Below are 27892 nucleotides of genomic sequence, written 5' to 3'. Positions count from 1 at the left end.
TTCCCCCTTCTTTTCTCCACCCGCTCCGCTCCGCTCCCCTCCCCTCCCCTCCCCTCCCCTCCCCTCCCCTCCCCTCCCCTCCCCTCCCCTCCCCTCCCCTCCCCTCCTCGCCCACCTGGCCCCGCCCCCCAGCCATAGGCCCCGCCCTCCAGGGTCACGGGGTCGGCGGACGTGTAGCGGCCCCGCCAGTCACGTGGTCACGTGACGCGCTCCAACATGGCGGCGCCGTGGGGCCGCGGCGTCGCTTCCTGACTGGGCGGCGCGGACGGACGCGGCTGGTGCCGGCGTGGACGCCGAGCCCGCAGCCTAGCTCGCCCGCCCGCTCGCGCCGTCCGCCCGCGGGGCTGCCAGCCCCCGCTGGGCCGGGGCCATGCAGGAGAGCCAGACCAAGAGCATGTTCGTGTCCCGGGCCCTGGAGAAGATCCTAGCCGACAAGGAGGTGAAGCGGCCCCAGCACTCCCAGCTGCGCAGGGCCTGCCAGGTGGCGCTCGGTGGGTGAGCCGCCCCGGCCCGGCCCCGCGCCGGCCTCCCCACGCCGGCCGTTAACCCAACCTGGCCTCAGCCCGGCCTCCTGGGCGCCACTTCCCTACGACCCCGAGTCCCACCCTCCCGGCCTCCTCATTATACCCCGGGGGAAACTAACGCCTTGACAGCTCGGGACTGGCCCAAGGTCACCCAGCAAGTTGGTGACAGCCAGGGCTGGATCGCCAGCCTCCCAGCTTAGGGCTTTTGCCACGACTCCTTGCCGTCCTGTTTCCTGATTCCTTTCCTCGTCACCCTCAGAAGCAGCAGCCCTTGCCCTTAAGTTTTTTCTTAACCTGGGTTCTGCTGGTTGGAGTTCCCCCATGTGAGCAGAGCAGGTGGGAAGAGCTGCCCAGCTGGTTTAGGGAAATCCCTGAGGCCTGCTTTGGAAGTGCCCAGTTGATGAATGTTTTCCTTTCATTTGGGGATCGCTCATAACTCCCTCCAGGAGGGAATGTAGAGGTTATCCTGCACCTTCCAGGTATTGTAGTGTGCGAGAGATCTGCTCGTCCCGGGCGGTCGGCTCAAATAGAGGGTCTGTCAGGGTAGAGACACTTGTCTATTTTATTCACTGCTGGATCCCCTGCACCTGCTACAGTGCCTAACACACAGTAGATGCTGATTGAATGGACCCACAGATGACTGAAAGAGGGGAGAGGTCTGATTCATCTCTACTTAAAACTTTGGTGGTTGATTCCATCATCAGCATCCTGTGTTTAAGTTTCAGTCACTCAACAAATATTTATCAAATGCCCACTGTGTACCAGGCACGGTGGCAGGCATTGCGGATACAGTGGGGAATGAGACAGACAAGGTATTTGCCCTTACAGAGTTTCTGCTCTAATAGGGGAGACAGAGTAAGTAAATTTAAAAATCAATGAGACATTTTTGAATGCTAATGGATACTTTTGTAAAAGTAATTTTTTCGTGATTACTTTTGTAAAAATTTTTTGTAAAAGTAAAAGAAGTGAGCGCAATGTGATATAGAGGGCCTGAGGAGTGCTTTCCATAGGGTGGTCAAGAAAGTAATCCTTTCTGAGGGATTGACATTTGAGCTGAGTACTGAAAAGCAAGAAGTATTCACTATGTGGAATTTCAGGAGAAGAGAGTTCTAGGTGGTGAGGATCAGTACATTTGACCAGAGTTGGCTTCAGGTTAATTCACCAGCCTAGTGCCTTTGGTTTGGAATCTGTGAAAAGACCTGTTTTCCCTAACAAATGACCGAGTAAATGGAAAGTTTGATTTTCTATCACAGAGTTTGAGGTTACCATTACCTTTCTCCCTTCATTTGATGCAAGGTACTTTGGGAGTCTTCTCTTGGGGCCTAGGAATGGGTTTGTGAACTTTGCATTTATTTCTCTGGGAAGAAAGCCATGGCTTTGATCAGCTGCTCAGAAGGGTCTGAGACTCCCTCAAGGATCAAGAACTATTGATATAAAGGTTGTTGTTGTTGAGGAAATCTGGAAACATGCTAGTCCTGTTAAACTGAGGATCAATTGGAGGAATTTCCTGAGATTTAGATTTGTAAAGCTTTTTTATTCAGAAAACCGAGGCTAAATGTTGGATATTGTCTTATCAGGAATGCAGGATAAGCACTACAAAGCAGTTTGTGAGTTAGGCAGCAGCCTGGTACTTACAACTCCGCTTTGAAATCTGCCTGAGTTCTATCCTCTCAGTGTTACTTTTAGTGAATTGTTGTGGAAGTTTCAAAGTAGTTATTTGGCAGAAAAGTTTTCCTTCCCCCTTCGGAAAACTTCACATCAAATTTTCCCCAAGTTGTATATCACTTTGTTGGAACCTACTTTTAACATCATTACATGGGTCATAAAGACCCTTAACATTGAGAGCTTTTTTTTTTTTTTAATTTTCTTAATTTCTTTTTTTCCCCACTGTGTTGGGTCTTCATTGCTGCATGTAGGCTTTTCTAGTTGCAGCCAGTGGGGGCTATTTTTCATTGTGGTGTGCAGGCTTCTCAGTGCGGTGGCTTCTCTTGTTGTGGAGCAACAGGCTCTAGCCACACAGGCTTTAGTAGCTGTGGCGCTCGGGGTTGGTTGCTCTGCAGCATGTGGAATCTAACTGGACCAGGGATCAACCTGTGTCCCCTGCACTGGCAGGCAGATTCTTAACCACTGAGCCACCAACGAAGTCTCCATTGAGAACTTTTTAGATATTTTTGGATCATATCTTTGTTGAGAAGTTTGGATTTTTCCAACCAAATTGCAGAATGCACATTCAGTGTTTTGGTAGTGAATTGTAAGAAATAGCCTATATTGGAAATTTAAATTCTCCATTAAAAATATTTTTCTTGTCAAATAAGTAAAATATCCCCTATAATGTTATTTAAGAAAAAAAAAAAGAAATGGCCTATAAAAGAAGTAATTTGACCACAGGTTAATTTAATAGCAAATTGTCGTGGCTCGTCATCATCAAATTGAGTAATTATTATAAGGGAACCTGTGTAAAGCATTGAGTTAAACCGGCCATCTTTTTTTTTTTTTTTTAAAGATAGTACTTGTGTGTCGTTGCTGTTAAATAAAAATGATTGCAGAAGAAAGCATATAGCAAAGTATCTAGTGATATTTCACTCTGCATCTTAAGGCCCAGTTTTGTGTCCAATAAAAGTAGCCGAAACAAGCCTGTGTGCAAGAAGTATGTGGCAAGTGTTTTAGTGATTGCCATGTATAGATTATCACTCATTTTGATAAGAGGAACTGTAAGTGACCCATCAAAGTTGAAATGCTAGACTGATAGGAGTACTTTCAGGAAACAGCTTCTGTGACCTTCCACCAGTGTGGCATGTTAGGGGGAGGGGATCGAGGATGCAGGGGCTGTGTAGTGTAGGGATTTGGTGTGTGTTCTCTGGACTCAAGACCATCTGGGTTCAGATCCCTTGCCTTCCAGCTTACTATCTTTGTGATCCTGGACAGATCTTATACCTTCCTGATGGGGTTATTATAAAAATGAAGTTAGTTGACATGTACAAAAAAACTTGACGTGTAGTAGGTGCTCTGTAAAGGCTAGCTCTGTTATTTATTTTTATTATTTTGAGCTGCGACAAATCACAGACACTATAAGCACCCTGACTTGATGTTCTTAACTTAGGTTGGTTTCTCGTTCAGGAATGACTTACTGCTCTATTTGATTTGTAGATGCAATAAATAAGAATGTAATTACAAGACTAAAAGGCTATGTTTATTAGAGTATTAACTTGCTAAGCTCAATGAAGACAGGGGTTGTTCCTTGTAAAAGCAGTGATTATCAGGATGGAATAGGTTTGGAGTAATCTCAGGGATTCATCTTCACTAAATGCCAAATGCATAGGTCGGGTCTGGGCTTAGAGGATCGTGGCCTTCCGGTCTCTACTGAGAAATCAACAGAGCCTGTGAGAGTGTTCATTACCCCAAGGACGTTGTTGCTCTTTACTTTCTTAATGAAGTTTTGATATATATTAATAATCTTAAACCTTTCAGCCCTCCAGTTGAGGCACATAATTATATTTTTAAACCTCCCTTTCACAACTGTCTTAAGAGCTGTTCTCTCTTGATCTCTTTAAATTATATTTGTGGTCTTAAACTCTATCAGTTTAGAGACTTGAGAAGATAATCTGAGTGTTTTAAATGGTGTGGAAAATTTTGGAAATCTCAAACTTTAACTGAATTGTTCTCACCATACTCTTCATGTGTGGTGAGATGCAGTATCTTATTTAATAATTCAATACCCACAAAGTGCCAAGTAAGGGCTAAATGCTCTGTAATTACCAGCTGTCATTAAACATACCTATATTTTTCATATGAAATTGAGTGACTGATTTTTACAGCAGTTTTAGATTCACAGCAAAATTGCATGGGAGGTACAGAGAATTCCCATACACCCCCCCCACCCCCTCCCCAGCCCAGACACACATAGTCTCTCCGTTACTAACACCCCTCACCAGGTGGGACATTTATATAGTGAAGAACCTCACGTTGACACGTCATTATCACCCAGTCAAGTGAGTGACTTTTTAAAATCACATGTTATGTAATAACTATATGATATCAACCAGATACTAAGCACTTGTGTTCTGGGCACAGTGCCATGTGCTTTACATGCAGTTTAGTTCTTACTGTTATTATCTTCATTGAGGCCTAAAGAACTTGGCCGACGTAACTCAGCCAGGAAGCAGTGGAGCCAGCCTGCCTCCAGAGCCCAAGATCTTAACCGTCACTACCATCGCTTCTCTGTAAGAAAGTTCTTGTGTTGTATAAAATACTCAGTGGAGTCATAAACAATCATTATAGTGCAGTGAAGTTTCTGTGCAGTGAAGTTTTGGTGATGTTTCAGTAAGTAAAGCATTCAGTAAGTAAAGAGACCATGTTTTTTGTAGTTGAATTTTGAAAGGTAATATTGGAAAGCCTCTAATCAAAAAGATCAGAGCTTTTTCTCTGCAGCTTTTTACTGCAGGTGTCTTTGGTTTAATTTAGGGACTAACAGCAAGAAAGAAATGAGGGTAAAGAGCTGGTTTCCCATAAGCTTCATTTGAGGTATTAAATCTTTCTGATTTATGACCTCTCTCTTTATCAGCAGTAAACTCCCTCTTATTCATTCTGCAGTTGTGACACAATTGATGTCCATCTTCGAGTACAGCAGGCAAAGGGAAACCAAGGCTCAAAGGGCAGCTTGCCCACATCTGCACAGCCAGGTGGGAAACAACTACAATATGTAGCTGACATATAAATCACAAAATCCACTTCTAGATTTGCTACTCTGTTTAATATATGGGATTTAGAGACAGGTGGGTCATTGGTGCTCTTAGCTTGAGCTGTTTTGGTGGCTCGCTGAAGGTGAAAACCAGACTGGGATTGGTTGAGGCATGAGTGGGAGGTGAGGAAATAGATGGTGAGTGCAGAGGACTTTCCCAAAGTCTGACTGTGCTGTGAAGGGGAGGAGGGAGATGTGGATCATGGGAGTTCTCTGGTTTTTTCTTTTTCTTTTTTTAAAGGTAGAAAAGATTCAAAGTTGTTTAAATGTCATTAGAACGAAGCCAGTTAAGGGAGTATATAATAGTTGCACATTAATATACAAAAAACACTCAGCACTCACATGTCCATATACTATATGGTAAATTGCTTTTTCCTGTGTACGACGCTGTTTTAACTTTGATGTGTTTGAAATAACTGTTCTCAGTATTAGGAGAAACATAAGTGCAAAATTTGAAAAATATCAAAAATATCCCTAAATTGTCATAAGTAAGGCTTTCAGTTGAAGTACAAAATAAAACCTTTAATGTTAGCAAAATCTGGCATTTTGATTAGACATCTTGTTTATAAGTGCTGTACATTATAAAAATTTTGAGAAATAACAGGGCTCGGGACCCTGACATTACTTTTTGTTGAAAAGCTTTATAATGATTCTTCAGGAGGAGCTTCTCAGTCTAGAAGCATCACTAAAAATTGGATTTTGATTATTGAAAAGCATTTATTTGTTGGATTGGCAGAAGATTCATTGGGAGCTGCCTTTGAAACTGTGCTTATTGATTAGTCTTGTGATCCGGGACTAATCATTTAGCTTCTTGGAGCCTTGGTTTCCTGGGATGAGAAAGGTGATAATACCTTGTGTCACAGGATTACTGTAAAGGTTGCATGAACTAACCCAATACATAACTGGCAATGGTACCTAGCACCTAACATGACCTACTAAAATTCAGAGCCATTGGTGTTACCGTATTTAAAGGAGAAGGAACTGAATACTTGTTCTCCTGTGCCTCCCTTATTAGTTGGTTTATGGACATCTTTGCCGGTCTCTGACATTTTGACACAAGTGAGGCAAGTGGTTGGAAGAATTTAGAGCCCTGTCCTGTACTTGTAAATCTCAGGGGAGACTCGAAGCAGTGCTGGGGAAAACAGTAAGACCATTCTTTATAGAAAAGAGCAAACTTGTGAAAACGTGTACTTAATCAGCAAGTACATGGAGTCTCCTATATAAATAGCTCAGAACTGTGTTTAGTTCTTACCATTTTCACCAGGCTTCGGGGGCCTGCCAGGAAAATACTTGACTTTCTTTCCAGCAAGGTTATCTTAGAAAATACTTAAATGTTTGCCGATTCATTCCTGCAGTCTTCCTGTAAGAAGCTTGTTTGGGTTTACTGTCTTGGTTATAAATGAGTCTTTTAGCTTTTTTGTTAGGTATTATAGACTTGTATAAGGGGAGAAGAGCCTTTTTGTGCTAGGATCTAGAATTCTTAAACTTCCCCTCAGTCCTAAGGAGTAATCAATGCATACTTGTTCTCTGTGTAGTCCTTTTGACTAAACCAGGGTGACATTCATTCAGAAGATATTTATTTGGGTGTCATACCTGGTGTCATGATGCAAGGAAAGTAAAACAAAGACCCTGTTCTCATGGAGTTTGCAGTTAATGGAGAAAAAGGGGACTGTTCAAATGATCATGTCCTCTGAGTCATACTAACAACCTGACAGCTCCTATGAAGGAGAGAAACCTGGTCCCACAAGGGGAGTGGACAAAGGGATGAAGGAAAGCTTCCCTGAGGAAGTCTTGAGAGCTAAATGATAAATAAAAATTGAATAGGTTAGGGTGGGAGGCATTTTGGCAGCAGAAGGGGGGTGGGTACAGCATATGTAAAGGTCCTGCAGCAGAGAGGACTATGACGGTTAAGGAAACTAAAAGATACAACTGCCTGTGAATCTACAGTTACCTCAAAAATTTTTTTAAGTTTTAATAATAATGTTTTAAAAAGAAACTACAAGAGGCCACTGTGTAGTTGGAGCATGGTAAATGAAGGGGGAGAGTGTTTGGGGATAAGGTGGGAGAGGTAGTCAGGGCCCCACCATGCAAGACCTTGGAGGTTATATTGAGGAGTGATTTTTAGACCAAAAGCAGTGAGATAACACTGCACAGTTCTAAACAGGGAAGAAAGTGATAGGATAAATAGGTTTGTATTTTGGAAAGATCACTTGAGCCATTATGTTCAGAACATCTTCACGGAAAACCAGAGGGAATGCCCAGGGACCATTGGGGAGGCAGTTACCATCATCCAGGGAAGAGATGTTGGTGGCCTGGACTTAGAGTAGTGACAGTAGAAAGAGAGCGAAGTGAATGTATTCCCCACTTGTTTAGAAGGTAAAACTAAGAAAACCTGTTGATGGATTGGGTAAGAACATGAGAAAGTGGATCGATAAGGCTGACTCTTAGTTTCTGACTCACCCAACTGAATGGTTGGTTGCATAGTTCTTTAAGATGGGAGTGGGAAGACCATCTGGGGAGAGGTGGGTAGAGGAGCTTGATCTGAGTTGGGACTTGGATGTATTGAGTTTCACCTGCCTTGGAGCATACAGTTGGACAGGTGGAATAGGAAGTGGATGGATGTACGAGCCTCGTGTTCATAAGACAGTCTGTGCCGGAAATCAAGTTTTGGGAGTCATCCGAACCCAGGTGGGAATTGAGGGTGCAGGTGAGGTTGCAAAGGTTTGTGGTGGGGAGGGGAGTGTACAGAGAAGGAGAGGCAGGAAAGCCTGGCCACAAGGAACCCCGGTCTGCCTGACTGGGCAGAGAAAGCAGAGTCTGCCAAAGAAATGGAGAAGAGATGGGGCAGGAAACAGAGGGCAGATGAGAACAGGTGCTTATGGAGCCAGAAGTTGAGAAAATTTCAAGGAGAGGGAGGTCAGTAAGGTCAAATGCTGCAGAGAGCTCAGGTCAGATGGTAACTGGAAAACTGCCCATCAGATTTAGACACGTGGGTCATGGGTGACCTTAGCTTGAGCTGTTTTGCTAGTGCAGTGAAGGTGAAAACCAGACAGGAATGGGTTGGGGCACACATGGGAGGTGAGGAAATAGATGCAACTCTTTCCCGGCTTTGGCCAGGGGTGTGAAGGAGAGGATGGAGATGTGGATCATGGGAGTTTGGGGTTTTCTTTTTTTCTTTGTTTAAAGGTAGAAGAGACTTGAACTTGTTTAAATGTCATTGGGAAGGGAGCCAGTGGAAGGAGAGGTTAAATAATGCAAGAAAGAGAAAGGACAGTTTATTCATTCAACAAATATTGAGTGCCTGCTCAGTGCCTAGGAATTCCTAGATGCTGGGGACTCAGCAGTGACCAGAACAGACCAAAGTCCCTGTTGTCACAGAGTTTATGTTCTACTGGGGAAGATGGAGAATGAGTGAACTGATACAAAGTATGTCAAGGGTGGTAAATGCTGTGAGGAAAGACTAGAAAAATCAGTGTAAAGTGAAAAAATAAAGTAGGTAAGGTGGGCCAGAATCACAAGGAGGGGTTGGGGTGGCAGTCTTAGGTGGCGAGGGAAGGCCTCTCTGGAGAGCTGACATTTGAAGAGCCATCTGAAGGAAGTGAGGAGCGAGCCTTGTGGGCTCTAGGGGAGGGAGGGCATTCCAGGAGGTGGGGAGAGCAAGTGCGAAGGCCCTGAAACAGAACAGACAACAAGTCAGCTGGGGCGGGCTGGGAGGAGGTGAGGTCAGAGGGATAGCAGGGGGCCAGATCTTTAGAAGCTTGGAGGCCAAGGTCCAGATCGTGAGTTTTTTACTCTGTGTGAGATGAGAAGCCAGTGGAGTTTTGCGCAAAGGAGCAGATGTTATCAAATTTACATTATGATGGTTATGGATACTCTATTTTGAGCAGATGTAATCTGATTTACATTTTAAGGGAATTTAAGGGAATCCCTCTGGCTGCTGTGTAGAGAAAGATGTGGGCCTGAAGGAAGGGTGAGAGCTAAAGCTGTGAGACCAGTTAAGAAAGAGGCTCTTGGTCCAGGTGGGAGATGATGGTAGCTTGGCCTGGGGTAATGGGGGTGGTCCAGCATGGCGAGAAGTGATCAGATTCCACATAGTTCCTCAGAAGGCAGTAGGGATAGGAGACTGCAGAGGTGGAGGGGCCTGACACTTTTCTAAAAGGAGTGAGTGCAGGCTGGGTAGAGAAGTAGGTCAGTTTGTAGATTGGCTAACAGGAAGTTGAGGGAGTCTCCTGTGGTGGCTTCTAATTTCTGCATGAAATAGGAGGCTGCTCCATTGGTTGTGAGTAAAAAGGAACGTTGATGATTAGGAGGGAGAATTGGGGTATTTGAAGAGAGTAGAGAAATGTGCAGTAGTCTTTGTGGAGAGTTAGAGAAGGTGGGCTTAACTGGCAGTATTGAGGGTTCCATCGTGGCAGGTGATTTGGGCCTTTATAGACCTACCAACTTGCCCTGTAGTCAAAGGTCTGGTTGTTAGGTGAAAACAGGAGATGGTCATATAATCTAAGTCTGAGATTTTGCCAGAAGTTAAGACTAAAAGTCAGAGGGAGTCAAGCCTGTTGTTTGGCTATCATTCAGATTCCTGTAATGGGATCCGTCCTGGAAAGTGGGAAAGGGGGAAAGTTGACAAGTTTGCCTTGTCAGGTCTGACAGGCCACAGAAGGGTCCTGTTGGGAGCAGTTAGTAAGTCAGCTGAAAGGAAGGCAAGTTGTGGGCAGAGAACAGGCAGGAGCTGGAAGTGGCACAGTTCCAAACAGGGACAAGATTCAGAGTGTGACCAGCCACACCAGGCTGACTTAGGGTGAAGGAGGAGGCCATTGGCGGGGGCGGAGGAGGAACTGAGGGCAGTGTAGGGAGAGGTATTTCAGATCAGATGTGTGAGGGGAGGTGAAGGTTCCAGGGGATGTTGTGGGGCTTTGGGGGAGTTGACCAGTGACAGCGTTGTTGAGGTTGGTCACGGTCATTGTTGAACTTAGCTTGGGAGTGGAGCAGAGAATGTGAGCTGGTGCCGAATTCATTGATGAATGGGAAGGTGCGACCTAAGAGGTTCATAAATGACAGCGATGCCCAGAAAGGATTTCCCGGGAAGACTTCGTGGCTTTTCAGCTGCAGTGGCCCCCCCTTCCCCCCTCCAGGTCTCCCTCCTTTCCAGCCTGCTTATTTATTGCTGCTAATTGCCCAGTTGGCGGTTAGGAAAGCAGTGCCTGTGAAGATGGCGGGCAATGAACGAGCAGGTGTGCCCCACCATCTGCTCCTCCTCCTTCACCCATCCTCCTCCTCCTCCTTGGCTCTGGAGCAAACAGCCTGCGTGTGAATCCTGCTGTGGCACTTCCTGGCTGTGCCTGTGGGCAGCTGACTTCACCTCTCTGTGCCCAGATTCCTCACCTGTGTGTGGTTAGGAGCTAAGTCTCTTGTCTTGAGTTGTAAGGAGGACCAAATGGGCACCTGCCCCTAGTGAATGTCAGTTGTTATGATGATGGTTTGTGTTCCACTAATTGTCTTCTTTCCCTTGGCTCTACGTAGTTCCGCTGATGGCACTAGAGATTTTGCACTATTACTGACTCCTGTTTTAAGATAAGAGCAAGAGAACTGACATTTATTGACCGCCTATGTCTGCCTAACACTGTCTTAGCCATTAATACTTTGGGTTTGTCAGGAGAATTACCCACACCCAGCTGCCTTAGTCTCTGCAGCATGTGGGGCTGCTTTTTATCATCCTCATTTTCTTTTTAGAGTAGGACATCAAGGTTCAGGGAGGTTTAATAACCCACCTGGCATCATTCAGCTAGTAGATGTCCATGCCAGAACCTAGTTCTGTCGGAATTTCCAACCCATTGTTGTCTTTCACCCCACCAGGCTGTGGCAGGTGTTCTGTGGGAACCCATGCCACACACCTTTTCCCTGTTTGTTTGTTTGTTTTTTCTGCCTTTTTTTTTTTTTTTGGCTGCGCCGCATGTGGGACGTGGGACCTTAGTTCCTCAACCAGGGATCAGGCCTGCCATCCCCCAGTGGAAGCACAGAGTCTCAACCACTGGACTGCCAGGGAAGTCGCCTGCCTCTTTCTAATGGAAAAAAATATTGTATTGTCCAAATATATCTAGAAACCAACTGTTAGTTCAGACTAAATGAAGCTAGCACCGTCTGGCCTTTTCCAGCTTTCGCGTGGCTCGTGCTGGTCCTTCTCTCACTCGCCCTGGCCTGGCCCCCACTAGTGCTGGCCTGGGTTATTAGCAGCAGCTTCTTGATTGGCTTCCCTGCTTCTGTCCTGTGCACCCTCCTGTTTATACTCAAACTGCAGCCAGGCAGATCTGTCAAAACATAGGTCAGCTCAAGCCCCTCCCCCACTCCCCTTCAAGGGCTTCCCATCATCTGGACCCCTACTGGGCCCGATGGAAAGGGTTTTTCAAATTTTTCAAGTTTTTTTCCTTTAACAAAGAGTCTCCTAGAGAGTGCAACAATTCCTCAAACTTGTGGGAATACTTAAGTATAGGTTAAGAAGACTAGAGGAAATCTGTGATCACGTGGCCTGTGACTGCTGTAGCTACTGCTTACTGTGGAGGGCCATGCCCTGCCCTGCTCAAGTCACACTGGCCCTTGTTCATGCCCATCGGAAGACTAGGGTGCACCTTCCTGGTCCTGTCCGTCAGGCCAGAAAAAGAGGTGGGGGGGGGGGTTACAGAGCCTGGGTCATAAATAGGCTCCCCGAGGCCGGACGGGGCTCATGGAGCAGTAAGAACACCAAGGCTTCCAACTGTGGTTGCTGCATTCATGCTTTGAATGAATGACACAAAACCAACGTTTATATTGTTTTGCATTTATAGGTTACAGAATAACTCGGCATGCTTATTTGAGAGCCAGGTTACCCAAGAGGTTATGCACACAGGCTTGAGAGCCTGATTTTCTGAGTTCAGGTCCCAGCTCCACCTCGCACTAGCATGTAACTGCTCTGGATCTTGTTTCTTCATCTGTAAGATTTAGCAGAGTTTGGCCTTGAACCCTGGTCCTCTGGCTCCTTAGTTACTCTTTGTAACAAGAGTTACTCGTAGTAACTCTTTGTCCAGGCAACATTTTGCTTGTATGAAATGTGAATGTTTTGTTTTCTGTGTGCTGGTCACAGTCCTTAAAAGCCACTTTTATCCCCAGTAGTTGGTTTTCTGCAGCCAGTGAAGTACTTTCTCCTCTATTCTTCCCTATCCCTTAAGACAAAGGTTGCAAACTGGTAGTCTAAGGTCAGGGCATCTTGCAAACCAATTTTATTTGAGCATATTTGTGGGGAGAGGAGAGGCATGCTTTGGGCTTCCGGGATCTTAGTTCCCTGACCAGGGATCAAACCTGCAGTGGAAGCCTGGTGTCTTAACCACTTGGACCACCAGGGAAGTCCCTGATCAAAACTTTTTTAAATAGTTGAAATTACTTCGAATTACAGTTGGAGCTTTCACTTAAAATCCAGATTTTGACTTCTGGAAAAATTGGAACAGTGGGCACCTCTGGGCTCAGTCAGCTTGCACTGAGACCCTGCTGCACTGCTTGCACTATTGGGCGGGATGGGGTCCTCCCTGCCCCTGATGTCTCACACCCGCTGTGTCTCTCCGGGAGGTTCCCTGCCTGTCCTACATAGGACTTTGATTTTATTACCCTCAGTGCCTCAGTGAGTAAGTAGCAGTCCTGGTGACTGATTCGTTGACTGGTGGATTGGCACCAGTGGTGTTCCAAAACAGACTACTTTAGAGCTCAGAGGTCAGCACAGACTCTAACAAAGGCCCAATTGCTTCAGATACACTTAACATCTAAACTTAACTCCAGTAAGGTAACCACGACTGGAAGGAACCCTTACATTTGAGTTTGGGCAGCAGTTCTGCATGTTGTTTTCTGCAAGTGAAAAGCTTGCCCCCACCCCCCCTCCCCACCCCTCCTGGGCTGGATTTCCCCAGCCGCTCCCCCAGCCTGGGGCCTCAGCTAGAAGAGGCCAGAGCTGCTTCCTTAGTGGATTCTTGTCCCAGAGGGGCAGGAACCACATCACAGAGCGCCCTTTAGCAGACCCTGTGTGTCACAGGCCTCACGGTACATGAGCGAAATGTTTGATATTAGTCATCTGGGTGTTTATCTTCTGTTTTCTTATGTGTGTAGTAAAAGGACATTGGAAGATTGGCTTGAAGATTAAAATTGCCACCTCTAGTGAGTCCAGTTACTTGGTTTTCACTTCCTAAAGGTCAGTCTAGAATAGAGTTGTCCAGGAAAAGGAAATTCGTCACTTCCAGAACTGTGTTCTGGAGTCGCTAGGATAACTAATGCTATCTTCAAACCACTGTCTCTCAAGAGATTGTGTAAAGAAGGCTGGCCTTTCGGAGATTATCTGAATACATGGCATTCAGGTAGACCTGCTTCCTTGGCCTGCTTTGATAATACCGTGAGCCTGCCAAGCCTGACACATAGGAATACACTCGAATAAGTGGACATGGGGGAATCAGGCGTGTTTAGATAGGATGTTCTTGTCTCAGTGGCACAAGATCTTGTTCTCCTGGAAATATGACTGTATCTTTGAGATTGTGACTTCTGAGTGTTGACACTGTATCCATAACTGTAACCATGTAGTTATTGTACCCTCCATGGTAAAGGTTTATAAATTAATTTTAATTCATAAAAAATATATATGCCTTAGCACAATAGAAATGTACTTACTGCCACTAAACTGTACACTTAAAATAGTTAATGTGGTAAATTTTGTTACGCATATTTACCACAATTTTTTTAAGTGCTAAAGAAACAATATATATGTATCATAGAAAAGGTGGAAAAGAGAGAAATATGATCATCCCCCTACTTAGGTAGCTTTCAATATTTTGTTATATTTGTTTTCTTTTATATACATATTGCACACTCCTAACACGCCTCTCTTTCTTCCCCACCAGATGAAATTAAAGCAGAAATAGAGAAGCAGAGGTAAGCCTGGGCACGTTCTCCTTGCTGCAGGGAAGTATGAAGGGAGTAGGTGGTGGCCGTGGGAACCCCTCTCTCTGCATGTTTTCTCATATTGCTGACCCTCAGGGGTGGCACACCCTCTCCTAGCATAATGCTGGGCACACGGCAAGACTCTGTATGTGTTTGAACTGATACCAAGTTAACAGGTCACTGGCTCAACAACTGCATATTTGGAGGAAAGGGTAAGGAAGTCAAGTTAAAGCTGTTGTACCTTCTCTTGACAGAAGAGGCAAAGCCCTTCTCTTTTATGTCATGCTTCCTCAGGCAGAAGGACAGCTTATTCAGTTAAGGGGCTGCTCTTCATCTTCGTAGTAACGAAGCCAGTGAGTCCTGTTTCAGAAATGCAGCTGTGATGTGGCAGGCACCAGCGTTCAGTCCAGGCCGCTGATGATACAGCTTACTCACTAGAGACCATGTTCTCTGCCTGTGGCCCCTTGGTGTTTTTTCCTGAAGCATGTGTTTAAACTTTTCATTGTCTAGCCCCACAGATGCAGTTTGCAGTCACTTTCAATTAAATGATTGCAAGTGGGATGGGAAGTTAGAGTGGGGGGTTAGGAAAAGCAAGCTCTTTTTTCTTTTCTTTTTTTTTTTTTTCATTTCCCCTCTCCGGCCCTCTCCTGCTTTTTTCCTAGGCTTGGTGCCGCTGCACCACCAAAGGCAAACTTCATTGAAGCCGACAAGTATTTCCTTCCATTCGAGCTAGCTTGCCAGTCCAAGTCCCCACGGGTGGTCAGCACGTCCCTCGACTGTTTGCAGGTACCATGTTTCAACTTGGTGGTATGGAGGGTGTTTTCTCAAGCCACAAGTGGTCCTTTACACAGGAGCTATGCCCGTGACCCCCTGGTACTTAGAATGCTTTCGGTGGTGGTGGAGGAAGGAGCATTTCAACTCATTCTTTATGGAGGTCTTTTGAGGGAGGGAAGAACCTCTTTACCTAGAAAAGACCTGAGAGAGGGCTGACCTCTTACCTAAAAAAGAAGTTATTTTCCTACAAGTATTGTATTGATGTCTCTCGTGTATGTTTTTCTAAATGAAACTTTTAGCATTGATTGGAATATTTGGTACATATGTGGACACATAAGATATTTTATGCAACTTCTCTATCGATGGTATTAATATTCATAATATCAAGTAAAGAAGTAGGTATAATCGACTCATTATTTGTGATGATAGTCTGTAAAATCGCTGTGAACACAGAATTAGCAAATCCTGAAGCATTGTTCCTGGAGGAAATACAGAGCTAGGTTCCTGTGAGCCTCTTTGGTCACATGTTCATCAGCTGATCAATACATAACTTTATTCTTTGTGTGTCTGTTTAAAGACACCTAATTTAAGATATATTGTTGGTTTGTTAGCATTGAACTCATGGTCAGCAGTGCTATGACACACGCCTGAAAAAAGCTGATCACACGTTATTTCTCTGTAGGGTACATGTTCTTAGCAACATTAGCACTTAGCACTGCACGTGGGGGCCATTTTAAATGGCGAAATCACCAACGATAAGGACAAAAATGTGAAAACCATGGCACTAAATAGATCGCAAAAAAGACACTGTTTATGGTATGAGAGCTGACACGGGAAGGCAGAGCGTCTCCCTGTTCCACCTCAGCCGGGAACTTGTGCATCGAGTGATTCAGATTTTTCAGTGTGCTGCGGGTGTCCGCAGGTGACCACAAAAGTGTCCCAAGTATTGATTGGGGACTTACAAATAAATTTTAGTGAGTGGGTACATTCACAAGTACAAATCTGTGAATAATGAGAATCGACTGTATTGAGAGCCATAAGTAACCTTGTGATAAATTACTTTTTACTGATGAAGACGCAGCCGTGGAGAAGTTAGGGTGACTTGTCCAACAACATGCAGATAGTGAGGGACATTAACAGGACAACAACTTGGGCTTCTTAATTCCCGGTCCAGCATTCTTATATTTTTCCTAAGATCTACTCATGAAGCTTCTGGTTACCTCAAAGAACATTTTTTTTTTTTAAACTCTTTATTGGAATATAATTGCTTTACACTTTTGTGGCCAGTTTTTTTTTCTATACACCAAAGTGAATCGGCTGTATTTATGCATATATCCTTATATGCCCTCCCTCCCGTAACTCCCTCTCACCCTCCCTATCCCAGCCCTCTAAGTCATCACCCATTATCGAATTGATCTCCCTGTGTTATGAAACAGCTTCCCACTAGCTATCTGTTTTATATTTGGTAGTGTATATATGTCAATGCTACCCTCTCCCTTCGTCCCAGCTTCCCCTTCGCCCCTGCCCACCCCGCGTCCTTAAGTCCATTCTCTACATCTCCATCTTTATTCTTGCCCTGTCACTGGGTTCATCAGAACCTTTTTTTTTTTCAGATTCCATATATATATGAGTTAGCATGCAGTATTTGTTTTTCTCTTTCTGGCTTGCTTCGCTCTGTATGACAGTCTCTGGGTCCATCCACCTCACTACAAATAACTCAAGTTCATTCCTTTTTATGGCTGAGTAATATTCCATTGTATATATGTGCCACATCTTCTTTATCCATTCATCTGTTGATGGGCATTTAGGTTGCTTCCATGTCCTGGCTATTGTAAATAGTGCTGCAGTGAACACTGGGGTAAGTGTTTCTTTTTGGATTATGGTTTTCCCTGGGTGTATACCCAGTAGTGGGATTGCTGGGTCATATGGTAGTTCCATTTTTTAGCTTTTTAAGGAACCTCCATGCTGTTTTCCATAGTGGCTGTAGCAATTTACATTCCCACCAACAGTGCAGGAGAGTTCCCTTTTCTCCACATCCTCTCCAGCACTTATTGTTTCTAGATGTTTTGATGATGGCCATTCTGACCGGTGTGAGGTGATACCTCCTTGTGGCTTTGACTTGCATTTCTCTGATGATTAGTGATGTTGAGCATCTTTTCATGTGTTGTTGGCCATCCGTATGTCTTCTTTGGAGAAATGTCTATTTAGGTCTTCCGCCCATTTGTGAATTGGGTTATTTGCTTTTTTAGTATTAAGCTGCATGAGCTGCTTGTATATTTTGGAGATTAATCCTTTGTCCGTTGCTTCATTGGCAAGTATTTTCTCCCATTCTGAGGGTTGCCTTCTTGTCTTTTTTATGATTTCTTTTGCTGTGCAAAAGCTTTTAAGTTTCATTAGGTCCCATTTGTTTATTCTTGATTTTATTTCCATTATTCTAGGAGGTGGGTCAAAAAGGATCTTGCTTTGATTTATGTCATAGAGTGTTCTCCCCATTTTCCTCCAAGAGTTTTATAGTGCCTGGCCTTACATTTGGGTCTTTAATCCATTTGGAGTTTATTTTTGTGTATGGTGTTAACAGGTGTTCTAATTTCATTCTTTTACATGTAGCTGTCCAATTTTCCCAGCACCACTTATTGAAGAGGCTGTCTTTTTTCCATTGTATATTCTTGCCTCCTTTGTCAAAGATAAGGTGACCATATGTGCATGGGTTTACCTCTGGGCTCTCTATTCTGTTCCATTGATCTATATTTCTGTTTTTGTGCCAGTACCATACTGTCTTGATCACTGTAGCCTCGTAGTATAGTTTGAAGTCAGGAAGCCTATTTCTACCAACTCCATCTTTCCTTCTCAAGATTGCTTTGGCTATTCGGGGTCTTTTGCATTTCCATACAAATCGTAAGATTTCTTGTTCTAGTTCTGTGAGAAATGCCATTAGTAATTTGATAGGGATTGTGCTGAATCTGTAAATTGCTCAAAGAACATTTTTTTAACCCCAATGAGCAACCTACAGCAATGAAAAGAGCTTGATACATTTAAAAAATTACAGTGGAGGACTTCCTAGGTGGCGCAGTGGTTGGGAGTCCGCCTCCCAATGCAGGGGACACGGGTTCCATTCCTGCTGCAGGAAGATCCCACATGCCATGGAGCAACTAGGCCCGTGGCCACGACTACTGAGCCCGTGTGCCGCAACTACTGAAGCCTGTGTGCCTAGAGCCGGTGCTCCGCAATAAGAGAAGCCACTGCAGTGAGGAGCCTGTGCACCACAGTGAAGATTAGCCCCTGCTCGCTGCAACTAGAGAGAGCTCGTGTGCAGCAATGAAGACCCAATGCAACCAATAAATACATAAATGAAAAATTAAAAAAAAAAGTTTAAAAAATGTGTTAAAAAAAAAATACAGTGGAGAGTTCCACAATTTACCAGTACTTTCTAGAACAGAAATAGTGCATAGGTTCTATATGATGATCGCTTAGAAGCTGTGTCGAAAAAATATCTGGAGCATCATCTGGAAAGAGTGCCGTGATCGATTGGTTATGTCTGCTGAGGCACAGGACTGCAAAGTGGCGGTGGGCATGCCACATTGTTGGCATCTCTAGTCTAATATTTACTCTATTAATCTCTCTTTGATATATCTGTACTTGAGAATTGATAACAATTTCTTCACAGAAGCCCCTTTTCCAAGTGAAAAGCCATTTTCTCATTCAATATAATTCTGTACAGATTGTCCTATGCAAAACACGTGATGAGCCAACAGTTTTAAAGTGACAGGCTCCAATCCTGCTCCCATCCTAAAATATCTGTTGCTGTGAACATTTTCTGAGGAAATTTGGCAGAAGTGTAATTTCAGTTGTTTTGTCCTTATGTTAATGGTGCTGACAGTTAACATTATTGATGTGCTAGACAATGGCTAATGTATTGAGCACTCAGCCTGCGCTGGGCCCTGTGCTAAGTGCTTTATCCCCATCATCATGTTTAATCTTCCCAACAGCCGTCTGAGGATCTTACTCTCATCCCCATTTCAGAATCAGTGAAACCGAGGCATAGAGAATAAAGTGACCAGCCCTGCCAAGTTCCCCTGGCCAGGCAGTGATGGGATTGGGTGGGTGTCTCGGACTTGTTTACCCCAAGCCCATGTTCTTAATCAGGGGTCCTTAAACCACAGCCATGAGCCACATCTGGCCTACAGCCTGCTTTGGTAAATAAAGTTTTATTGGAACATAGCTCCCTTAATCTGTTCAGACTGATATAGCAGAATACCAGAGACTGGGTGGCTTAAACAAGAGACATTTATTTCCCACAGTTCTGGAGGCTGGGGAGTCCAAGGTAAGGTCCCAGCTGATCAAGTTCCTGATGAGCCCTCTTCCTGGTTTGTAGACGGCCAAGTTCTCACTGTGTCCTCACGTGGCAGACAGAGCAAGCTAGGTGTCTGGCCTCTTCTTATAGGGCATTAATCCCATCGTGAGGACCCCACCCTCATGGCCTCATGACTTCAGCATAGGAATTGGGGAAACACAAACATTCAGTCCATAGCAACTGTGCCCTTCCGTTGATCTGTTATCTGTGGCTGCTTTCCAGCTACTGTGGCTAAGTTGAAGAGTTGGAACAGAGACCATATGACCTGCAAAGCCTAAATATTTAGCATGTGGTCCTCTATAGAAAAAGGCTGCTGACCTCTGCTGTTAACCATTACCCTGTAGTTCTGGCCTCTTTAATTAAAAATATACTGTTTTCTGGGAAATAATCTGTTTCTGAAACTCTGTGTTTGGATGATTTCTGATGGAAACATAGATGTCCTGCTTTACCTCAGTGACTTGAGTGCAGTACCTGTCTTGAGGCTTCTGGCATGTGGTTAGCTCTCTTTTTCAGAATGAAGTCCTCTGTAATTTGATAGGTACACTAAGATTTCTTTGGTTAGTGTACAAAATGCAAAATGTATTGTCCTTTTTATGACATTAGAAAGTGGCTGGGTGCTCCCTGGAATACTGAATGAAAAAATTCATTTCCTCTTGGGATTGGCCTTGCAGAGCCTGTTCGACTGGCTTTTCCCAGTGTGGGCGAGGTGACTTCTGCCTTGGAAATGGAGGGCCAGTGTCTAGGAGTGAAGGTTGGTTTTGGCAGGGCTGGAGCCAGCTGCGGATGCATCCATATTGTGCCCTGGGTATTTTAAGGCGTCCCTTTTTGAGCCTGGAGGGATGCTGGGGTAGCAGAGGTGCTTCCGGGTTTGGTTTGCTGTGAGTATAGAGCTCAGCGTTCCCTCCCCGACAGGGAGAAACCCAGAGCTTCCCTTGCTTCTCACTTCTCCCAAGTGATAAAGATTCTCCGTATTCCTTGCCTTCAGCACCTGGTCTCCACACAGTCCCCCGACGCCAGGACTAGGGGAAAGAGGGTTAGTTTAGTCTTGTCTAAACTAGTGAGTGATCTCCAAGTGTTTCTGGGCACATACCAACAACAGAAATTATTTTTGAGAATATTCTCTCAGAATATTCATATTTCTTCAATTATAAGATTATATACATGTACTACTGTTATTAGGTTACATATATTATAAACCATACAAAAATAAACCTTTTTAAAAAGGATATGACAAAAAAATAGAAACAGAGTTCTAATATTTTCTTTTCTGTGTAAGGCTATAGAAAACACTTGTCTAAGCCATCTGGTTTGTACCATGAGCATTATCTTTTAGCTCTTATTTCTAAAAGACTTTGGATTTTTTAATGCACATTTTAAAATCTATTTGTAATAAAATAAGTTGTACATCACTACATTCTCTGTTAGAAAAATTTCTTTTAGAACTTCACAAAGAGGGCTGAAGTCCCTCCAGCTGGTAGCCCCAAACCAAGTTGCCTGTTTAGGTGTATCATTTTCTCTCGCTCTTTTTTTTTTTTTTAACATAAATTATATCATTTATGATACCATTTTTCTGTAGAGAACCACATACTAAATATGTAGGCTTTGCAGGTCATATAATCTCCGTTCCAGCTCTTCAACTCAGCGGTAGTAGCTGGAAATATCATATATCATTTATACTTGTACAAATTTTTCTATGGCTTGCTTTTTACAACAGTGTTTTTAATGTCTGGAGAACACTGCCTGCAAATAGAGGGCATTCCTGTGGACTGGTAAATGATATGTTATGCCACCCTTTTTATAATCCCTCCCCCTCTAGAGGGGCATTGACAAGTAGCATCCCTGTGCAGGCAGCCTCCTTGGACACAAGTGTCAGTGAGCCAGCTGCCCAGAGGCCTCCCTCCTCCGTCCTTCTTCCCATCCTTGCTTCGCATCAGGAAGAAATAAGGCAGGAACTTCTACTCTCTCTCTCTGTCAGTCCCTCACAGTCCAAGCCGCCAGCATCTCCCCCCAGACAGCTGAGGTGGCCTCGTCATGGGTGCCCCACTTCCACTCCTGTTGCCTTCCAGCCTGTTCTCCACTCAGGAGCTGGGTGGAGGCTTTAGAAATGTATCCCACCGTGTTCAACCGTTGCTTACACCCGCCAGTACTTCTGCCTCACTCACTGTGCAGAGCACTTTCCACAAGTGCGCCTGCCAAGCATGCTCCTGCCCCTCTGAGAAAAAGGACCATCTTATCTCTATTGTACACCCAGTGCCCAGAACAACATCTGGCACAAGGAAGGGTGAGAAGGCAGAACTAGAAAGACCCCCAGGATGCAGGAACTCTGCTTTCCTCCGGCCCTGCCTCACAAGGGAGTAAAATTATACTTAAAACCCTTTTCCACTTGAACGGTAACGTGCCCTTTAAGGAGTGCAGAGAGGGGTGAATACTTCCAATCTTTTTTTATATTTGATTTAAACATCCGTAATTCACCTCCGTCTTTGCACCATCAGCGTTGGGTTCTGTGGGGCCTGCTTTTCAGCATTCACGTTTTAGGAGTTCATAGACCATCCCACTCATGACCCAGTGCTCAAAACGGACTTGAGTCCATTAGGCGTAAGGAGTCAGCAGTGTCCAAAACCAGAGCTCATTTACCAGGTGGCCGGCGCTGCCCTCCCAGGAAGCCTGCAGGTGGAGCAGCTTTGAGAGTAGACAAAAGGCATCTGGACTTGTGCTTCAGAAACTGACTTGAGCACCTCCTGCCTCCGTCTGGAGCTCTCTGGGGTTGGTATTGAGTAGCAGAGTGTGTGCAGGCCTCTCTCGCAGTCACTTGATCAGCAGTGTCATATTTCTGCTCCCGTCACTCTCTCAATCTGTTTATCTTTCTGCTTGGTGAATGGCGGCGCTTTTGAGGCTGATGATGGGGAGAAGCCATTGAGAAATGGCGTCAGGCCTCGGCAGCGCAGCATGTCTTCTGTCGCAGTGGTGACAGCACTGTGGATCGCCTCAGGAGCTGTGTCACTCTGGGCAGGTGGATCAAGAATGTGACGTGCCGGAAACCAACAAGATAAAGAACAGAACAGCGTTTGTCAGAGTCTTTACTGAGTCACTGGAAGCAGAGGGTGCCTTAGAATTCACAGATCCCAGAGGGGCTGTAGCAGATGAGTGGTTCTTTTTATCTGCTCAGCCATCAGAATAACCTGGAAGCCTTGGAGAGAAACCGCAGTTCTTGGGCTCCGCCTGACAAGTTCTGGTAGAGGAGGTCTGTGTTGAGGTCCAGGAATCTGTGTTTGTAACTAGCTCCCTCAGGTGACCCTGGATCTCAGCCAGGCTTTGAAACCATCCTGACCTTTGAGTTCCCTTCCAGCTCTCAGATTGTCCCTGATGAAATCCAGGTCAGGAGCGAGGTGGCCCAGGCAGGCAGGCAGCCCCTGTCCAAGCTGATCTGTCACCTGACTGAGAAGCTCATCTCTTCAGCCGCACGGGTGACATGCAGTTTGACAACGTAGGTGTGGAATTCTGTTAGTGTTTTTACTTTAGTTTTTGCAACAGAAAATATATTAACATGATTCAACATTCAAAAAGAATGAAAGCCTGCCCTACCAAATGTCTTAGTCCCACCCCTGCCCACAGCTGCTTAGTTCTCCCTGGCCTCAAGCAAAACATGTTATCATGAGTTTTTTATGCGTCTTACCGTTAGGGAAAAAAAAAGGTTTTTAACAGCTTGAGATATAATTCACATGCATACAGTTCACCCGTTTGAGGTACACAAGTCCGTGATTTTCGTATAGTGACAGAGCCGTGCAGCTGTCTCCACAGTCTAGTTAGAGACCATCTTTAGCCGCAGAGAGAAGCCCCGTTTGTGCTCGTCAGCAGTCACGCCCTTTTCCCTGGGTCCCCCCTGCTCCAGGCGGCCGCCTGATACTCTCTGTCTCTATTATGTGTAGTTTTTATATCCCTGCACTTTTTACACAAGTGATTGTGCCCTAGGGGCTGTTCTGCATGTGCCTTTTCCACTGGACACTCTCACCGTCATGGGCTCTTCTGCCATTGGGAGTCAGGCCGGATGCTGTGCTCTCAGGGTGCCTGTGCCACCTGCACCCACAGGAGGAGAGGGATCAGTGGAAACTGGAAGTTAAAGGCCAGGCCTACTCCTGCCTTTCACTGCGGTGGGCACCCTCATCCCTGGCCAGGCAGAAACTTCTCATGTCTGTGCTTTCTGTGTTTAGAAACTCATCGCATATGGGCACATCACCGGCAACGCCCCCGACAGTGGAGCCCCCGGGAAGCGGCTGATTGACAGAATCGTTGAAACCATTTGCAATTGTTTTCAAGGCCCTCAGACCGATGAAGGAGTTCAGTTACAAATAATTAAGGTATTTCTGTCTGTCTGCCTGGTCTGGATTTTAAATGAGAAAGCTCGTCGCCCTTGGGGATTTGGATTTCTAATTTACCATGTGTTAGTTGTCTCAGGAGGTGCTGAGCTGGAACAGAAAAATGTAACCATCACTTAGATCTTTTGTTAAGTGTCAGAATTGATTAGCGTGGACTGAGACAAGAAGAGTGGAACTAGGTGTGTTTTCAAAGTAAACAGTTCCGCTAATAACTAGGTAAATTGCTTGTGAATTAAATTGACTTCAAATCCTCTGCTCTTTCCCCTTGATATTCTGGATTCCCAGACTGCCATTTCTCAGCAGGTTCTTGTGTTGATACTTTTATCACCAATTTGCCCCTGTCCTCTTATCCTCCCTTTCCATCGCCCTGTTCCATTTCTGCTGCCAGGAATGGTTTGGAGTGGGGTGGTCCTGCCTGCTTGTCAGAGAACCGTTCAGGATGGGTGTGGTGAGCGTTTCAGATGCTAAATCCTGGGTGTACTAGCTTTGTGAGGGACGGCTCTGTGTTAGCTGCACCTTTCCTAAAGCTCCCTTGAAAACCCACCAGGAAATTGGGAAACTGACCCCACCCCCACCCCCCCATCAAAACGTGTATATTTTGTGATTGGCTTAGGTGAGATCCTGAAAGAACTGTCTGTGTTTTGGGATTTTTTAAAAGTAAGCTGGTAGAAAGCCCACATCAACACAACTTAAGTACTTTAAACAACTTGAAGTGTATAGAGTTAATAATTGTGTTTAAATTAGGAGCAGTAGGGAGTTGGCTTTTGGTACTAATCATCCAGTTTAATTTGCAGAGCCATCTTCTTAAACCAAACCAAATGAAAGTAAAGCCAAACCCTGTAGAAAAGTTTGGTTGTGAGAGAATGGGCTGTGGGTGCTCGTGAAGGTGAAGGTTTCGGATTTCTGTTTTAGGCTCTTCTGACTGCGGTGACATCCCCACACATTGAAATTCATGAGGGCACTATCCTGCAGACGGTCAGGACATGTTACAATATCTATTTGGCCAGCAAAAATCTCATCAATCAAACCACTGCCAAGGCTACCCTTACTCAGATGCTGAACGTCATTTTCACCCGCATGGAAAACCAAGTGGTGAGTGGTAGCAGTTCTCAGCTGCTGGGGGACGGACACCATCCCATGTTGTGAACTGTTTCATGTGTGGCCTTGGTGCCTGGTGAAGATTCATAGCATTTTAAAATTAATCCCTTCCTCTTCTGAGTTCCCTGCACTCTGTTTTTATCCTTGCTTTAAAAAGCAGAGAGAGAATCTAGCATGAGGTTTGAAATTTGCATTCAGAATTTGCTTTGAGTTTGTTGAAGGAGTTTATTTCCTTTTTTAAATTCTGTCCTGTTTAGAAATTTTTTTCCTTATCAAAACACTGAATCCATTTAGATTGAATCCCTTTTTTGTTGCCTTTCAGTTGCAAGAGGCCAGAGATTTGGAAAAACCAATCCATTTGAAACCCCAGTCCCCTGTAATCCAAGCTGCAGCAGTGTCCCCAAAGTTCAATCGTTTGAAGCAGGGCCAGGCACACAGCAAACCAACAACTCCTGAAAAGACAGATTTAACCAATGGTGAACATGCCAGGAGTGGTTCTGGAAAAGTGAGCGCAGAGAACGGAGACGCACCCAGAGAGAGAGGCCCGTCGCTGTCAGGTACGGCCCATGGGCTTCCCTATCCAGCAGTGATGGGGGTCATCCTGTATCCGAGGGGCAGGTGAATGAGTTGTCTGGTGTCATCACAGGAAACCTCTGATAGCAGCTCTTCTATTTCTGGGCCTCCCCCTTGACTTCCCCTTTGCTTTTCTCTTATGAAACTCAGCCAGCGAGGCATGGTGTCTCAGATTGCATTGTCAGTTGTGCAGTTCTCTCTGGATAGTTCCTGGGATGTATCTAGCCACTGCTACTTGATGTCAACTTCAATGCTGTGGGTTCACTCTGGAGCACTTGTCTCCAGGAGTTAATTGTTTGGGTGGTTGATCATTCAGTGTCTGTTTTATCTCCCCGAGAAGGACGAGGACCTCATCTGTCATGTGTACATAGGATCTCCATGTTTTGCGCACTGCTGGGCAGTTAGTTGCTATTTATGGACATCTGTGAAGGGAGCCAAGAAGTGGGTGGGTGGGTGGGTGGGCAGATTCATAGAGGAACAGATACACAGATAGCTTTGTTTTCTTCTTCTGAGACCAAGTACACTACTTGGTTGTGTTTGCTTTTTTAAATGAAAGAGATATCCCACACCCGATGGTAGTCTTAAGGTATATAAAACAATAGGCATGAAATTTGGGGTTGGGTTGTCATATAAGATTGTTTCTGAATGTTTGCATCTCTCTCTGGGCAGTTTGTACAAACCAGATCCTAAATTGATATATTTTTCAAGAATGTACCTTTTTCCCAAGTGATTCTGCCAAATAATTCTTCAGTCTAGTTGATGGTAAAAGTCACATAATATAAAACATACTATTTTACATATTTAACTGTACAGTTCAGTGGCACCAAGTACATTCACATTGCTGTGCAACTGTCACCGCCACCCATCTCCCAAATATTTCACCTTCCTAAACTGAAACTCTGTCCCCATTAAGCACTCCCCATTCCCCTTCCCCGCTCCCCCCTCGACCCCTGGCATCTACCAGTGTACTTTCTGACTCTGTGAATTTGACTATTCTAGGTACCTTGTATAAATGGAGTCAAACAGTGTTTATCTGCACCTAATGTATACTGGAAAGCATTTGTAAGGTTAACTTAATATATGTCCTACAAACAGCTTGTACCTCCTTTTTTTCCCCCTGTGCTATACGTAGGTTCTCAGTAGTTATCTGTTTTATACATAGTGGTGTACATATGTCTGACCCACCTTTATGATTGGTGTCATAGCATCTTCTGCCCCATTATTTTTAATGACCTCTGTTGATAATACATTCATTACCAGAAGGCCCATACCTGAGCAGTTTTTGTCCATCTGTAATTATCCAGTACTTGGCATAGGTAGGAACAGACCAAGTGTTGTTGCTGGAATGTTATTCTAGATCAGTGCACCCAAGGCAAGGATCAAAGAAAAAGTTGCCACAAAGAACTGTGTGTGTCTCAGGGTGAACTCTGCTGCAGGCTACTCATTCCCTCTGTCATGTGTCTGGGAAGGTGCTCAGCACGTCCTGGCCCACCCTCTGTATCTGTCATCATCTTTGCCTTATTAAACTCTCAGGGCAAGGACCAGGCAGGTTTTTACTGTAACCTTTATCAGACCGTGGCCAGTCAATAAATATCAATATTTAAACACACTGTAGTGAGTGTAGCTGTGCAGATGTAAAAGCAAGTCCCTTTGAGCTGCATTAAAGTGCTTCCACTGCAGCCCATTTTCCACACGGCAGCCCAAGCAATCCCTTAAAAGCATGAATTAGATCACGACCCTCCCCTGCTTAAACCCTTCATAGTTTCCCATCCCGTCCCATTCAGAGTGAAGCCTATGCCTGCCCCATCCCCACGGCTTCCACAGCCCTGTGTGGCCTGGCCCCGCCCACCTCCCTGTACCCTTCTCACACTGCCTTTCCCTTTGTTTGGGCAGCGTTTCTGGATCTTGAAAGTGAGATGCATGATCTTGGTGCCTTTGCACTTACTGTCCCTTCCTTGACCCCCCTTTGTCTTTAGGTCCCCCAGTTCTACCTGATCCCCCTCTCTGAAGCTCCCTGTTGCTCTGTCCCATCAGCCTCTTATTTTCCTCATAGCACTTATTACCACCCCAAATCACTGGAGAGTTTGTGTCTACTTGCTCCTGGTCTAAGCCCTCGGCCACCTTGTTCACTATATTCCCAACACCTGGTCTGGGGCCCAGCACATATGCTCAGTAAATACATTTGTAATGAATGGGGGTGGAGTGGGGATTTGATTTCTAAAATACGGTTTTGCAGAAACACAGCAACTTAAAATTCTGGTCTAACAAAGTGTGCTTTACACTTACTATATTGGTGTGGATTTTGTTGCCAGTATGATATACTCTGTAAGGCTTCTCCCAAGAACATGGGCATCAGATTGCCTGTAGAAATCAGACCGCAAACCTACAAATGGTAGGTCAGAATGGAGGTGCACTGTCACCCTTAAGAAGAGTGACTGGCTATCAGTTCTCCAGATGTGGCTGTAAAGAAGGAACGCGTCCTTCAGGAGAACCGGTGAGGAGCCTGGGAGACCTG

General features: G+C 44.9%; 1 protein-coding gene across 1 annotated transcript in view; it reads left to right on the top strand.

Annotated features, from left to right (window-relative positions):
• Positions 1-211: 211 nt before the first annotated feature.
• The window catches only part of ARFGEF2 (ADP ribosylation factor guanine nucleotide exchange factor 2), a 92950-nt gene continuing 65269 nt past the window's right edge, over positions 212-27892 (top strand). Inside the window, exons 1-6 of the mRNA XM_057701390.1 lie at positions 212-491; positions 14169-14199; positions 14871-14994; positions 23542-23688; positions 24619-24798; positions 25127-25361. Of these exons, the coding sequence (XP_057557373.1) occupies positions 371-491; positions 14169-14199; positions 14871-14994; positions 23542-23688; positions 24619-24798; positions 25127-25361 (838 nt within the window). The 5' untranslated portion in view covers positions 212-370. The remainder of the gene's footprint in view (positions 492-14168; positions 14200-14870; positions 14995-23541; positions 23689-24618; positions 24799-25126; positions 25362-27892) is intronic.

Source organism: Hippopotamus amphibius, chromosome 12 (genome assembly GCF_030028045.1).
Source record: "Hippopotamus amphibius kiboko isolate mHipAmp2 chromosome 12, mHipAmp2.hap2, whole genome shotgun sequence".
Classification (NCBI taxonomy): domain Eukaryota; kingdom Metazoa; phylum Chordata; class Mammalia; order Artiodactyla; family Hippopotamidae; genus Hippopotamus; species Hippopotamus amphibius.
The sequence above is the reverse complement of the archived record's forward strand: the minus strand, read 5'-3'. Positions and strand labels throughout refer to the sequence as shown.